The sequence below is a fragment of the Marmota monax genome, unplaced genomic scaffold (genome assembly GCF_021218885.2).
Source record: "Marmota monax isolate L192 unplaced genomic scaffold, Marmota_monax_Labrador192_F-V1.1 WCK01_AAM20220418_F8-fsc00042, whole genome shotgun sequence".
In the NCBI taxonomy this organism is placed as follows: Eukaryota; Metazoa; Chordata; class Mammalia; order Rodentia; family Sciuridae; genus Marmota; species Marmota monax.
The window spans coordinates 6,614,395-6,628,348 of record NW_026693008.1 but is presented as its reverse complement, the minus strand read 5'-3'; the positions used below and the strand labels follow the sequence as shown (position 1 = coordinate 6,628,348).

At 38.4% G+C, this 13,954-nt stretch overlaps 1 protein-coding gene across 10 annotated transcripts in view; it reads right to left on the bottom strand.

Moving 5' to 3' along the window:
• The window catches only part of Fhit (fragile histidine triad diadenosine triphosphatase), a 1,445,121-nt gene that overhangs the window by 191,279 nt on the left and 1,239,888 nt on the right, over nucleotides 1-13,954 (bottom strand). For all 10 annotated transcript variants that reach the window (XM_046453018.1, XM_058582092.1, XM_046453014.2 and 7 more), the window contains one exon: nucleotides 9,356-9,424. In XM_046453018.1, the coding sequence (XP_046308974.1) occupies nucleotides 9,356-9,424 (69 nt within the window). The remainder of the gene's footprint in view (nucleotides 1-9,355; nucleotides 9,425-13,954) is intronic.

Sequence of the window (13,954 nt, the reverse complement as noted above, 5' to 3'; positions counted from 1 at the left end):
AATTCTATTATATTATTTTTTCATTAGTTCTGCCTAGGGACAGAAAGTTGTTTATGACTATTTACCTCAACCCAGAAGCCAAACTATTAGATTTTTTTTTTCACTTCAGTGCAAATATGGGAAGTATAAGGGACATGGAGGTTTAAATAGCAAGTTCAGCATTGAAGGATCTGAAATAAATCACTCCTGCTGATCTGATGTATAGAATCATTCATTCCTTATTAAGAAAAAAATATCTGGTATCTCTCAACATGCTCTTCTAAATCAGGGGCAGGAGGGGAGGGTCATTTTCCAGGGAGACTGCTCGCTAGTAACTGAAGCAACTCCAAAGTCTAAGAACAAAATCATAAGACAGAATTTCTAATTTCGGGAAAAGATTTCCCACAGCAGTGAATGTCAGCACACTGTGGGCTGTCTACTTGTGGCTGCTTAAAAGTTTCATGTGCTCACAGATTACTGAGCTGTTGTGTCTCTGAAGGCTGTTGGTCCAGACACACAAGGCCATGTTCACAGGTGATGGCTCTGAACCTGTGTAAACACTCTCTGATGGTTCCTCTGGCCAGTCATCTACCCTAGCTTCTGACTCCTCACTCACTCCCACCAATTCCTTAGACTTTTCTTGGATATGTACCTCAGGATAATAACAATAATAATGTTAATAATTATGTAAACCAAAATAGCTAACATTGACTGGGCATTAACTATATGTCAGGTATTATTCTAGGGTTTTACATGTAATGAGTCTTTTTATTCTCCCAGCAGCCCTGTCATAATTCCCATTTTATAGATGAGGAAATTGAGGTATGCAGAAATTCAGCAATTTGCTAAAGGATAGAGAAAGAGGACTGAACACCAAGCTATCTGAATCCAGAGCCCCACATTTCACTCCTACATGATATTGCTCCATTTAATGGGTTGAAACTGTGGAACAGAAGTTTCAGTCATCTTAGTAGTTAGTGTTGATTGGGCCACGCATAGAAGGACAACTATCTACAGCAACAACCAAAATGAATGGCTTTTGTCTCTTCCAAAATTCATGGACTATTCCATGAGCACACCAGGAGAAATTAGCATCAAAAAGATAAAAAATAAACAGAGGATTTAGTTGGTCATCTCTGAAATTTTTAAAAAATTTCAACAAAGCCTTTGATGAGAGATGATGGAACCTAACTCATTTGTTTGATGACCTGTCTCCTGAGTTATGTTTTTTGAGAATTAGAAAAAATAAATTAATGTCTTCTTGATTTAGACGGGATGAAAAAAAATGAGATGCTTTTGCATTAAATTACACTTTCTCAAAACAAATCAAGCTCTCTGGATTTAATAAAATCTGGAGCTGCACTTTCCAATTTGAAAGCCACTAGCCACGTGTGGCTAACCTGAACTGACATGTGTTGCAAATGTGAACTACACATTGCATTTTGAAGACTTACACCAAAAGAAAACAATCTCTCCCTGATAAGGTTTTATATTAGTTATGTGTTAAAATGATAGCATTTTGATTACACTGGGTTCATAGTCTTTTCATTAAGTTTAATTTTACCTGTTTCTTCTTACCTGCTTTAACATGGCTACTACAAGTTTTGACAAAGTAGGTAACTAGCCTTAGACTTCTACTGGGCTGTGCTGTTGTGGAATATTATGTGCAAAGTAGAGACTAGGGACATTGACAGGAGATATCATCTGATGGGGACAGAGTACAACCACATTTCAAAACCCAAGAGGGGACTCCAAACATCAGGCCGCATTTCCAGAACTCTCTGTGCCTTCTCTAAAGCACACAACCCAGGGACCTTATGGATCTACTCTGCTGGCAAGTGGCACATAATATCCAAAGATGGATCCTGCTACAAGCTAAGAGGTAACAAAAATGGATTTATTTATTTATAAAGGTTATTTGAATTAAGTGTATCATTATTTTGCCTAAAGAATTACAGATGGATGATAAATGAAAGGCAAAAACATTGACAAATGCTTTAGGACCTAAAAATTGCATTAATTTTTGTCTTCTTTCCCCCCTAATTCTTGCTCATTTTGATATTCGTTTTTTTGTCAACAATATTTTTTATTCTAATTTGTTATGTATGACAACAGAATGCATTGCAATTCATAGTACACATAGAGAGCACAATTTTTCATATCTCTGGTTGGACACAAAGTAGAGTCGCACCATTCGTGTCTTTATACATGTACTTAGGGTAATGATGTCCATCTCAATCTACCATCTTTCTTTCTCCCATGCCCCTTCCCTTCCACTCCTTCCCCTTTGCTCTATCTAGAGTTTGTCTAATCCACCCATGCACGGATTGATTTTCTTCTTTTTAATGAGAGGTGTAGCCAAACATTTGGTGGATTTTCTCTTTGAGGTCAATATAATATACGTTGATTGACATCTGTTAATGCTTAATTCATATCTCTTTCTTTTCTCCTTGTGGTATTTCCTCATTGATGCTCATTATTTATTACTCCAGTAACTTCTTTTCCTATCCCTACCCCCTGCACACTCAATCCTCTAAACGCAGACTTAGAAATATTTCTTAGATTGTGATGGTTTGCTCTAGCTGCCAGAATTCTTAGCCACTTTTCTTTAGTGACTATTTAGTAAGTTAAGAACCACGAATATAAGCCAGACTGTTAAAAATACACAAGTAGCCTGTTCTCCAAGCACGGATGTCCATTGAGGTTTCACTGCAGCAGTTACTGGGAGACTCAGAACAGAAATGTGAGAAGCAGATAGGAGGACAGATGGACTCCAGGAACAAGGACATCCCAGAGCAGGCATTATTCACTTTCCCTGGGAAGTCCCTTATCACTTTCTGGTGGAATATGTCTGTCTGGAGTGAGAATTCACTGTGGAGTGCAAATAGGACTCTCCATGACAAAGCTCTCATCAAGAAATAACGAGGGAGGGCCATATGAAGTGGTGTGATGAAATGGTTTTACTAAGGAGAAGAGACAAGCATAGAGTGACAAGTGATTGACATTTTTCTTGTTCCTGTCTCACTAACATGCAATTGATCATATTCAAATGATACAGGAGAACAGTTCTGGGAAAATTGACCCAGAGTGACAACTCTTAAAGCAAACTCTAGGAAAAACCAAAGAGAAACATCCTTTGTGTGGGGTTTATCCTATAGACACCTGCACCTTCATTAGCCACAATTCTGCCTCTTTTATTGCTTTTTTCTCTTTAGTGTCCAATGAATTCATGGTGTTCCTTGGAGGTCCCCAACCCACCATCTACTGCCATTATGGCTCTCTGTGCTTTTAAACATTCCACACTTGGTAGATGCTATCATCCAAACTGTACACTTGGAATACTTATTTCTATGAGGGGAAAATGGGAAGAAATAAGTTTTGACCATGCAAATACTTCTCTGATAATTTTGTGTTCTTCTTCAACAAGGGATGGAAAGATTTAACTGAGTAATAATTTGGATAGAAAGAATAAACCAGGTGTCTTCCCAGTTCTCTTATTATCAATATAGCTGGGCAAAGAGCATTTGAAGGCACAGGGGGCATTAGAGGTCATGTCATTACACTAATGTTACCTTATATTCACATTTGTTGGTTATATCACATCAAGATTCTTTGAATTAAAAGTCCCTATGAATTTACAAAAAATGTCTTGTTATTTTATACTGAACAAGAGGTACCAATGTTTAGAATTTTAAAATTCTCAAAGCCTCAGAAACTTACCACTCAGTAGGAGGACATCAGTGAACCCAGAGGGGAAAAAAAGCTAATTAACTGTCTCACTGAAACATGCCTTCCTTTTTGGAGAGTCAACTAGGGACCCATGGACTTGAAGTCCATTGTCAAATGGTGTGTGAAAGAGATCCAAGTTCAACAATAAATATCATCAGCAATATAATGGTTCCCTCCAACCCTCAGGGCCAAATGACCTGCGTTTTAGCAAATTGATTCTGCTCATGAATTGTGTTAAGCCAAGCAATTGTTTCCCATGACATGCTTGAGCCCACAGTTGTTCTGCCTATGAAAGTCATGGTTGAATTTGTCCAATTGCTGATTGCTATTCCCATTTGCTTTAATAATAGTTGCTTCCTTCATCAGTGATGGGTTTTATATACAGTACACAATAACAACCATTCAATGTCACCCATAAACATTTCACGAATCGTCCAATATGATTATGAGAGTTGCCTTTTTGAGACACAGCTAGGGTAAGGCTTACTGAGATAATGAGATGATGTGCCATGACATTAGGCAATGGGGGTTTCCCTCTGCTACCTTAGTAATACATGTTCTTATCCAAGGACCCAATTGTGTCATTATCCTAATGTTCATTGACTTAAGATAATAGAGGGCCCAATGAGTTCAGAGAATTCATGGAAACTTAGAAAACATAGACAACATAGACACAGAAAGAGATTGGGGGCTACAGATGAATAAGATCTGCATGATGAACCACAAAGAATGGGCTTTGGAAGAGACTGTTTTGGAAAACATGGAGTCTGAACTCAGGTTAGAGAGAGAAGAGAGGCACGTACTCTGAAATGGGGTAGATAAAATAGGGAGCAAAATGCATGTGGACAAGTCCAGGAAACAAAGCCGGAGGAACAGCGGGTGATGATAAACGCATAGATAGCAATCAAAGTTGAATGGAAGGCAGAGAAGCTCTTGGGCCTACTTTCAGCCAATCCTACATCTGTCTTTGTTACAACCAGACAAATCTACATTTTGAGGGGGTAAGTTACTCATCATCTTTGACAAGTGTCTACCAGACTTGCTTAGCAATCAGATAACGTTTACGATTGCTTCCCTAAGCCTTTCTGGTGTATCACAACTTTCAGTCTTCTGCACGCTGATTTTCAACCAAAGGATTCTGTTCTATCAATGCCCCATTAAATTAACCTCAGATTGCTGATAGCACCATGTCAGGGGCTCACCCAGTATAGTGATGAGTTAATGAATCCTCCCCTCTGAAAGCAAGATATACTCTCCTCTTAAATTATGTTAGGAACTAGTAGAGAATTCCAAGGTTTCTAGTCTGAGTCCTTGTTCTTTCATGTGGTCACTTCTTTAATAAATACACATTTATGAGCCACTCTATGCCAGATTAGGTTCCTGCTCTCAAGGCTTTACAATGTAGTTGGGGGGGTGAATATAAAATAATAAATTATTTCAAGTGTGGTGCTGAGAAAGAAAAAGTCATGGCGACATGCTTGAGTTACTGAGACAGGGGCAGAGGAATAGCTGGTTGTTATAGTTGGAGAACAGTGAAAGAGATTCATTGAGGAGGTGACTTTGAGCTGAGATTTGGATAAAGCCATGAAGCTACACAAAGGAAAGGAGAAGATGGCAGAAATTATGAGCAAAGATAATGACACATTCAAAGGTCATGAGAAAGGAACAAAAATGATATATTTAACAAAAGTAAGCAATGAGAGAGAACCAGATGTAAAGAAACAGGGGAGGTGGACATATACCCCTGAATTAAAGAACTTACCCAGGGCCACAGGACAGTAAATGAGTAAGCAAGGAGGTGAAATAAAAGATAAAAATAAATGGCATACACACCAGACCAGACAGAGGGTTCCGCAGAACAGTAACATTTGAGTGCATGAGAGAGGGTGCGAGCCTAAGACGTAGGTAGAGATCTGAAACTGAGCCAACTTCAGGAGACAGGCAAGTATCCTAAATGAGATACACAAACCCAGATAAAAGAACTGTAGAAACTACAGTGACCCCAGAATTAGTGACATGCCAAATGACGTTAATAGTCATTAAAAATATTTGCAGACAAAAATACAGCACACCATTAAAAATACTTTGCAAGCAATAATAACATCTATATGAAAAGGCAAGCAAAATCCACGGAGTATCAATATGCACCAATGAGCTGGAATAAAAGCATGAAGTAGGCTGAGAATGAGGGGTCTTATTAAAAAAAAAAAAGAGTTCTGCCTTGTATTTCCATGAAATAAATAAAAAGAATATGTTTTGTCAGGCAGTAACCCAAAGGCTATAATACTGATGACAAAAAAAAAAAAAAAATCACTATTTGTTACAGAGCTCTCATAAATTAAAAATGAAGATAATGATCAAGTGGACCAGATTTGTAAAGACAGGATCTGCAGAACCGTGTAGTCCAAGCAATTACCAAAATGCATACATCATGACAGTCCACTCTATGTCTGAATGAGCACCAGGACAGGAAGCTCACTCCCACGAAAGGCACTGTGACCATTTTGAAGTTTTTCTCCATTTGACCTCTTGTTATGTGGAGCTGATACTTGCCTCTTTGTAGTTTTATAGTCCCAGATCTGCTCTCGAGAAACACATAGAACTTATTAATAACATTGCCACCTGCCAGCCCTTCAGATATTTAGAAATTGACTCTGTCACTCCTCTCCCTCTACAAGTTGTCCTTTCTCTAGTCTAAACATATTTACCATCAACTATTCCTCAGTCTGTTTCTAGAACCTGCCACCTCAAACACCTTTCCGTGACTCTTCTCCAGTTTGTCACTACTCTTCTTAAAAGAGTGCTCAAAGAGAATGTGACCTTTCTACCTGACATTTTCTGTGTCTGCAGTGGTAGGGATACAAGTAGATTTTCTGAGTTCAGTCACCTGTTGTCCCTGTCCCCTCTCATCCAAGACAGTCTGTCTGTTGTATGTTGTGAGGACACACAGGATCTTCAGCAAGGGATTTCATCAGTATAAAGAATGCCATTCCTCATCACTCTATCATTTCTGATTAAGATTATTTGGCCTCATGTACATTTCATCCTGCACCAACAATGCCTGAGCAATGCTTCGATGTTCTCATTCCTCTTTCTAGACATCACCTTATTATGTACTCAAACTGCAGAAACATTTTTGTATGAAGATGAAAATGAAATTTAAAATAAGTGGTTAGAGGCAGAGAAAAAATTGGAAGGATGGGCCAGGATGGGCCTTGGAGAGAGTGCTGTACAGAAACACCCAGTGAGCTGTCTTTGAATCCGACTTATCCATTTGTCCCCCATCTCCACTTTTTCAAAAACTAAATTAATCATTATAATTAGATGAGAAATATATACTAAGCATATGCTATTAGGTAGCTATGTACAAAGCTCTGAAATAAGATTTCAGGTACATAATTCACATAAGTCATGTGATGATCTTTTGGAATATACTATTATTTCCATTTTAAAGTCAGGAGAATTAGAACACAAAGGTGAAATGACTAACCCAATATCATTCAGTAAGTAGGTGGCATTGGATTTGGGCTTGATTCTGCTTCTTTCTGAGTCCAACCTCTCTATAGTTCTATACCACAATCTCCCTTAGTGGAAATGTCTGTAACACATGTCCACTTACCCAGAGATTGAAAAAAAAAAAAAAACTTATGGCAATTACTTCTCCTGTGATGCTCTTCCAAATAGGTGGAAAGTAGGAACATGTGTTGCTTAATCTGCGGTGCTAGAGATGATCTCAAAGCATGTACACAGGGCAAAAGAACAAGAGGAGAGAAAGGGCACACACCAGCCATAGTATTGGGCATCATATCTTGAACCCAGTGGAAATATATCTGTGCAGATTCTCTCACTAGCATTTTTTGGAACACAAACAAGATTTCAAGGTGACTGTTCAGCCTAAGAAAACAGTGTTTTCAAGCACTTTTAATACCACTTTAGCAGCATTCACTTGTATATAAATCATGTGCTAATTTATTCATTAAAGTAGCCTGTACTTGGCAACATTTTATTAACCTCAGTTATGTTAATAACATCCATACTTGTATTTTTAATGCATCTCTTATAATTACTCCATAATTCTGGCTTTCCTCCAATATGGGGCTAAATCCTTACCAACCCCCAAATTGCACTCCATATCCAATGAAAATTAGTTTGAATGATAGTATTATAGAATTACTTTGGAAAGCCCAGATTTGGCAGAGAGCCTATTCCTATACCTAGACATGAACCAAAATCTCCTGGGGATTTTCTTACATAATGACTGAGTTCCTTTGCCATCTATTGAGTCAGAATCTCTAGGGAAGGAACCTCTTGGGAACTGAGATTTTCAGCAACTGGTTTACAAACCATCACTTAAAAGCTAGTATCTAAGTCAATTTCATTCTACAGAGGTCCATTGTGACTCTTGAAAAACGCAGGAAACATGATATAATAAGATATATCCTAAAGACATAATAACCAATCAACTCAAATGATCCGATAAATCCTAGAAAAACGAATTACCCATTCATTATTAAGTGCTGATGTATTGTTTCTTTATTTCCAAGGTTTGGGTAGCCATTTTCATGTCTAGTTACTATAAAGAAATCCTATAGACACACAAAGAAAAGCACAGACTCTACGTCACCCATGAAGACCAAGTAAAGATAATCAGATAGATTAACCCGGTAGAGCTGAATGATAAAAAACCATAATTTTAAAAACGCATTTAAAAAAATCAATGTAAGCAACCAAAATAAAAATGAATTTTTAAAATCAATCTAAGAGGTTACAACAGGATTATAAATGGATGGCTAATATGGAAACTCTCTCCTATCTGACACCCATGGTTGACATTGCTTATCAATCATAGCCCTTTTCCTTGCTACATCCAGAAATGCCCTCCAAGTCCTTTTCAGTCAAGCATTCTATGGTGCTAGTGCCATAGCTCTAACATATAGGAACATGGTTTCCCTGGCTAGAGTGAGTATATAAACTGGAATTACAACCTCACCCATCTCAGGCTGTACGTTCCACACAGGACAGATGAACCTGAAGGTTCTCATGCAGACAAGATCCTAGAAGCAAATCACCTGGCTACTGCTCATATTCGTGTTTGTACTGATTTCACACTTATATTTTTGAATAGGAGTGTCCAGAAATCAGTTAACTGCTAAAATGTTTATAATACATGGAGTATACTCATATTATCTAAACCAGTTTCTGCTCATGATAATTCTAAGATCCACTTTGAGTAAATGCTATTAGGGAGACCAGTTGAGTTTCAAAGAGTGTCAAAATTAAACATAGGATTTGAATTAAAAAATCCTATATCATTCTTCTTTCTCTCTATTGATTTTACTGCATATTTTCTTCTCTGGAGATTCTGGAATATTATCTCCACACAAATATATAATGTTCTGGTAAATGAGAGGGCAGACACCACAAGGACACTTGGTGGCTGCTGGGTTTCATTTGAAAGAAGGAAATAATTATAATTAACTTATCTGGGGTTTCTATTATGGCCATTGTTGGTTCCTAGGCCTCTACTTCCACTTCCCAAGTTCTACTAGGTAGAAACCAATTTAAGACCATATCTAGAGTGACATCTGGTTCACCAGGTTGATTGCATCAAGATGACAGCCACTGTGATCAGAAAGGGCAGACTTACCTCTTCATAGATGCTGTCATTCCTGCGAAAGTCTCCAGCTTTTCTGGGAAGAACGTGGACATGAACGTGCTGAAAATGTGTAAGAAAGAAAAAATACAATGTGATTATCTCTCCATATGTTTTTAGACTTGACAAGTGATGCTCTCATGAAGCCCAATTACTCCACATTGGTTCTTTCTGGATTAGTTTTCAGAGGAAGACGATGTTCACCTTCCGCAATAATATATGAAATCTGCTGAGAATTGAGAGGCACAAAACAAGAGAGAAGAACTTAGTGGCATATCTGAGTTGGAGTGAAATGCCAGAATATTTTAGAGGCTCTGTGGAATTATTCATAGTTGTCAGTCTTGGTTGTACTTAGCCAGTGCTTTGAAATGACAGTATGTCTTATAAAAGATGACCATCGTGACTCCGAAACTGACAAGAAATAAGAATCAGCTAAAAAAGAACTGCATGAATAAATGAATGAGGAAAGGAAGTACTAAGGGACAGAATTACAGAATCAGGAATTTTAATAATAATCTTACAATGGTAGAATAGACAGTTCTCATTTGTTGAACTTTCATTTACTATGATAAGCGAAGCTCTGTGCTTGATAAAATTTCACTTAATACTCATAAAAATCCCATTCTAAAATAATCTTTATTTTGCAGATGAAGAAATCAGTGCTCAGAGAGGTCATGGCCCCACAGGAAGTGGTAAGAATATGCACAGGAAGTGAGGTCACCTGGCTCTTGCCCTCTCATTTTTCATCAGCAAAGGCACTGATTCTGTGAACTTAATCTCTTAAACAGCCCATTTCTCTAGTCTACTAAGACACCCAGGTAATATACATAGCAATGCTATTATGCAGAGATCATGAATCAAGGCTTACAGCATATCTAATTCAATATATTCTTCAAGGCTGAACTGCCATTTCAAAGTTTTACTTTCCCAATAGTGTCTACTGTACCTTTGTTGAAGTTAAACCTATTCCTGCCCTTCAGTTATGTTCCCACATTTATTACAAACCATGGAGAGGAATGTGAAAATTAAAAGCCTAAATCTGGAGAGGCAGTCAAAGAATCAAACCTCATCCTTGGTCACGCCTACCCTTTCTTGATTACTACGATCGGGCTGTGAAACTCCAAAAGACCTCCAGAGAACTAAGATTAAGTGTCCCAGTGGTTTTGTGTAAAAGGAAGGGAAAATGATATGCTATTAAAGCAGAGGCACACAGCAAGGCACTCCAAGGTGAATGAAGCAGAGAAGAACTTCACACCAGCCCCTGGCACGCAGCCCCTCTGCTTGGTTTTAAGACATGCTTCTGCCACAATATTCTCCAGTCAGTGATAAAGCCAGTCATGGGATCCCTCAGCAACTGGGATGAGTGTCTACTTATGTCACAGAGACTATGGGAGCATAGGGGCAGAGGGAGGAAAAACAAGTAAGGAAAAATAAATCACAAACTACCCAGGAACCAACTTCTTCAGAGAAAGCCAGGCAGTGTGGGCCCAGACTCCAATCAGAAACTAATTGGAATCCACAGACTGGATGATGGAAAGACCAGGAAAGTGCCACAAAAGAAGGAGATAGCCCACACTTAGAGCCTTCACTTGATTTCTGCTTCTAAAACCTACTGTTGTATCCTTTCTTCTTTTCCCACTTTCCTTCTTTCTCCCTCTGGTCCCCCCAGCCTCCCATTTTCCAAACCAGTGTTCTGCCGTCAAACTGCCTAACTAAGGACACTGATCACTTAATAGCCACTTATCAAGAAGTACAATACATTCAGTGTAGACGAACCTACCACGTAACTAGCTATGTGAGCTTGCCACAGAAGACCTATGTCCCACCATCCTTGTCTATAATGAGAACTGCAATAGTTCCTGCCTTGCAGAATTATTAAGAGAAGCAGATCTTCTAAGTGTACAGGTACAGCATGATTACTTTTACTATTCCAAAAAATGTATTTTTTTAAAAATCTTAAAACCAAGCAGAGATCAGATACAAGAACTAATTCTCTTACCAGCAGTAAAGATATTTTAAAGGCTTTTTGAATGGCACATTGTTAAAGCATCTCTTTTGACCAAAGTTTGTTTCTGTTGCTTTCACTAGAAGTTCTCAAACTTCAAATCATGCCTCAGGATTGTTAAAATACACATTGGTAGGACTCCAAAATTTACATTTCTAACATGGTACAAGGTGATGCTGGTACCACTGGTTAAGGGCCACTAACTGAGAAACAATGGCTAAGACCATCCATCTGATTCCTAACCCCACTCCTGCCAAGGGTATCAATATGGGCACCAACATCACTCCCTGTTTTACCTGCCCATCCTCCTCCAAATTATAGGGAGACCTATTTCTGAATGCTTCCCTGGCTTCATGCACTCTGAGGATCCCAGTGCCTATCTTTGGGGATATGGTAGTTACTTATCACCATTAACATATGGCAGGCTATGAACACACTTCAGGGGAATGTCATAGAATCATAGATAGTATCCCTGTCCTCCACCCCCACCCCTCACTTTTGTCTTCTCAGTTTAGTGTTCAAAGCTCTCTTTTTAGGCTCTGTTACCATCCAGTTCTGGAAATGCCACTCTTGATCACTGGTAACTACTTGAAACTCACCATGACACCAAAGACAGTAAACAGCTCACTGGGTAGGTGATTTTTTCCTCAAGGGCAGATATCTCAACTCAGCCTGATGTCTTCACGTAATTCTTAAATGACAGGCTGATCCCATCATCCTGACAACCCACTCAGCTTTTCAGAACAAGGAGAATGTGGCATACCCAGCTCAAAGCCTCAGTGTTGTGAGAACATACTGTTGCCGTGGCCTTCCAACCGAATGGAATTCTGCATGGCATCCATGGGGATAATTTGCCATACCCTGTTGATATTAATTTTAATATTAATCCATGGTGATCATAACTTATCCTTCTAAGTGCTAACAAACCATCCATTTAATAAAGTGTTTTAAAATTTTGCTAGGGATCGAAACTTGGCTACTGAAATTGGAAGAATATTTTGCAAGTCTCATGATACATTCATACTGAAAAAGTTTTCATTCAAATAAAATTTTACAATGTTCATTATCACAGTGAAGTATCTGAGAAGTCCCTCACAAAAGACACTTTTTCAAATTTGATGCAATATTTCAGTAATTTGTTATGGAGAACCCAGCTTTTTTTTTCCCCCCATGAAACATGTACGTTTTTCTACAAGTGTTCATTCATTCAAAAATATTTAGTGCTATTCTAGAACCAGGAATTCTGATGAACAAGACAAATCTGCTTCTGTAGAGCTTACACATCAGTGACTAATGCAAAAAATAAATTAATAGACAATTCAATTTCATGTTGACATAACTGTCATGAATAAAGATGTTTTGGGGAAGAGCTAATAGCAATGGGACACTCCAACATTTGAAGCTCAGGAAGAGAAGTAGGACTCAAGTTTATGAAAACAGGAGATGGTGAGCACCAATAATCTAGAAAAGAGCTTCCAGAAGGAGGGAAGAAGCCATCAACAGGGTTGAAGCGCTGAATGCTTGAGTTGGTTTCAGTGAAGTCAGGGGGACAAAAGCACAAAGCACATAAGATGCTTAGTTATCATGAGTCATTAGTGAAAGGTGAATCAACACACACAAAGACACTACTTCACGCCCACTGGAATGTCCACAATCCAAAAGACTGACACAAGATGTGCTGGTGAGAACGTGGAGAATGGGAATCCTGGAACCCTTTTGTTGGGAATGTAATGATGCAGCTGCTTTGGGAAAGAGCTTGAATGTTCCTCAATGAGTCAACTACACAGTTATCATATAACTCAGACTTCTACCTCTAGTATATATGCAAGAGAACTGTAAATACTTGTACATGAATGTTCACAACAATATCATTCATAGCCCACATGACCATCTACAGATGAACAGATAAACAAAATGTGGTGTATCAAGACAACAGAATATGATTTGACATGTAAAGGAATGAATTATGCCTCATGTGAAAGAATCTTGGCACAAATGGCCATATATTACATGATTGTGTTTATGGAACACCCAGAATAGACAAATTGACCAAGAAAGAAAGAATAGCAATTCTCAGATCAGAAATAAAGAGTCAATGGCTCAGAATTTCTTTGGGGATGATAGATATGTTTGACAATGATGTAAAGGTGATGATTGTATGACTTTATGAATACCTATAGAACACTGAGTTGTATACTTTAATAAGGCGATTTCTGTAATAAGAGAATTATATTCCAAGAAATTGGTTATTAATTAACTTTAACTGCAGTGAGTGGGAGGTAAGGAGAGAGAGCAACACTGATGTCACTTTTGGGGACTCTGCCCTGCCTATACTTCTGCACTGCCTATACTTCTCTTTCAATCGTTTTGAGCATTTGTGTTTTACTCATAATCACCTGAGGATGGTTAGTGTAGTTAATATTGATATATTGTGTCCTTGTCAGACTGTGTTAGAATTCAAATATAAGGAATAAAATCATGGTTGGGGGAAAAGGCAGGGAAAGCTACAGAGTTACCCTCTTCCCAACAGGTGACCTACAGTCTCATTCAGGAGCCCCATGTGAACCCATCTCCCCTAGCCCTGCCCA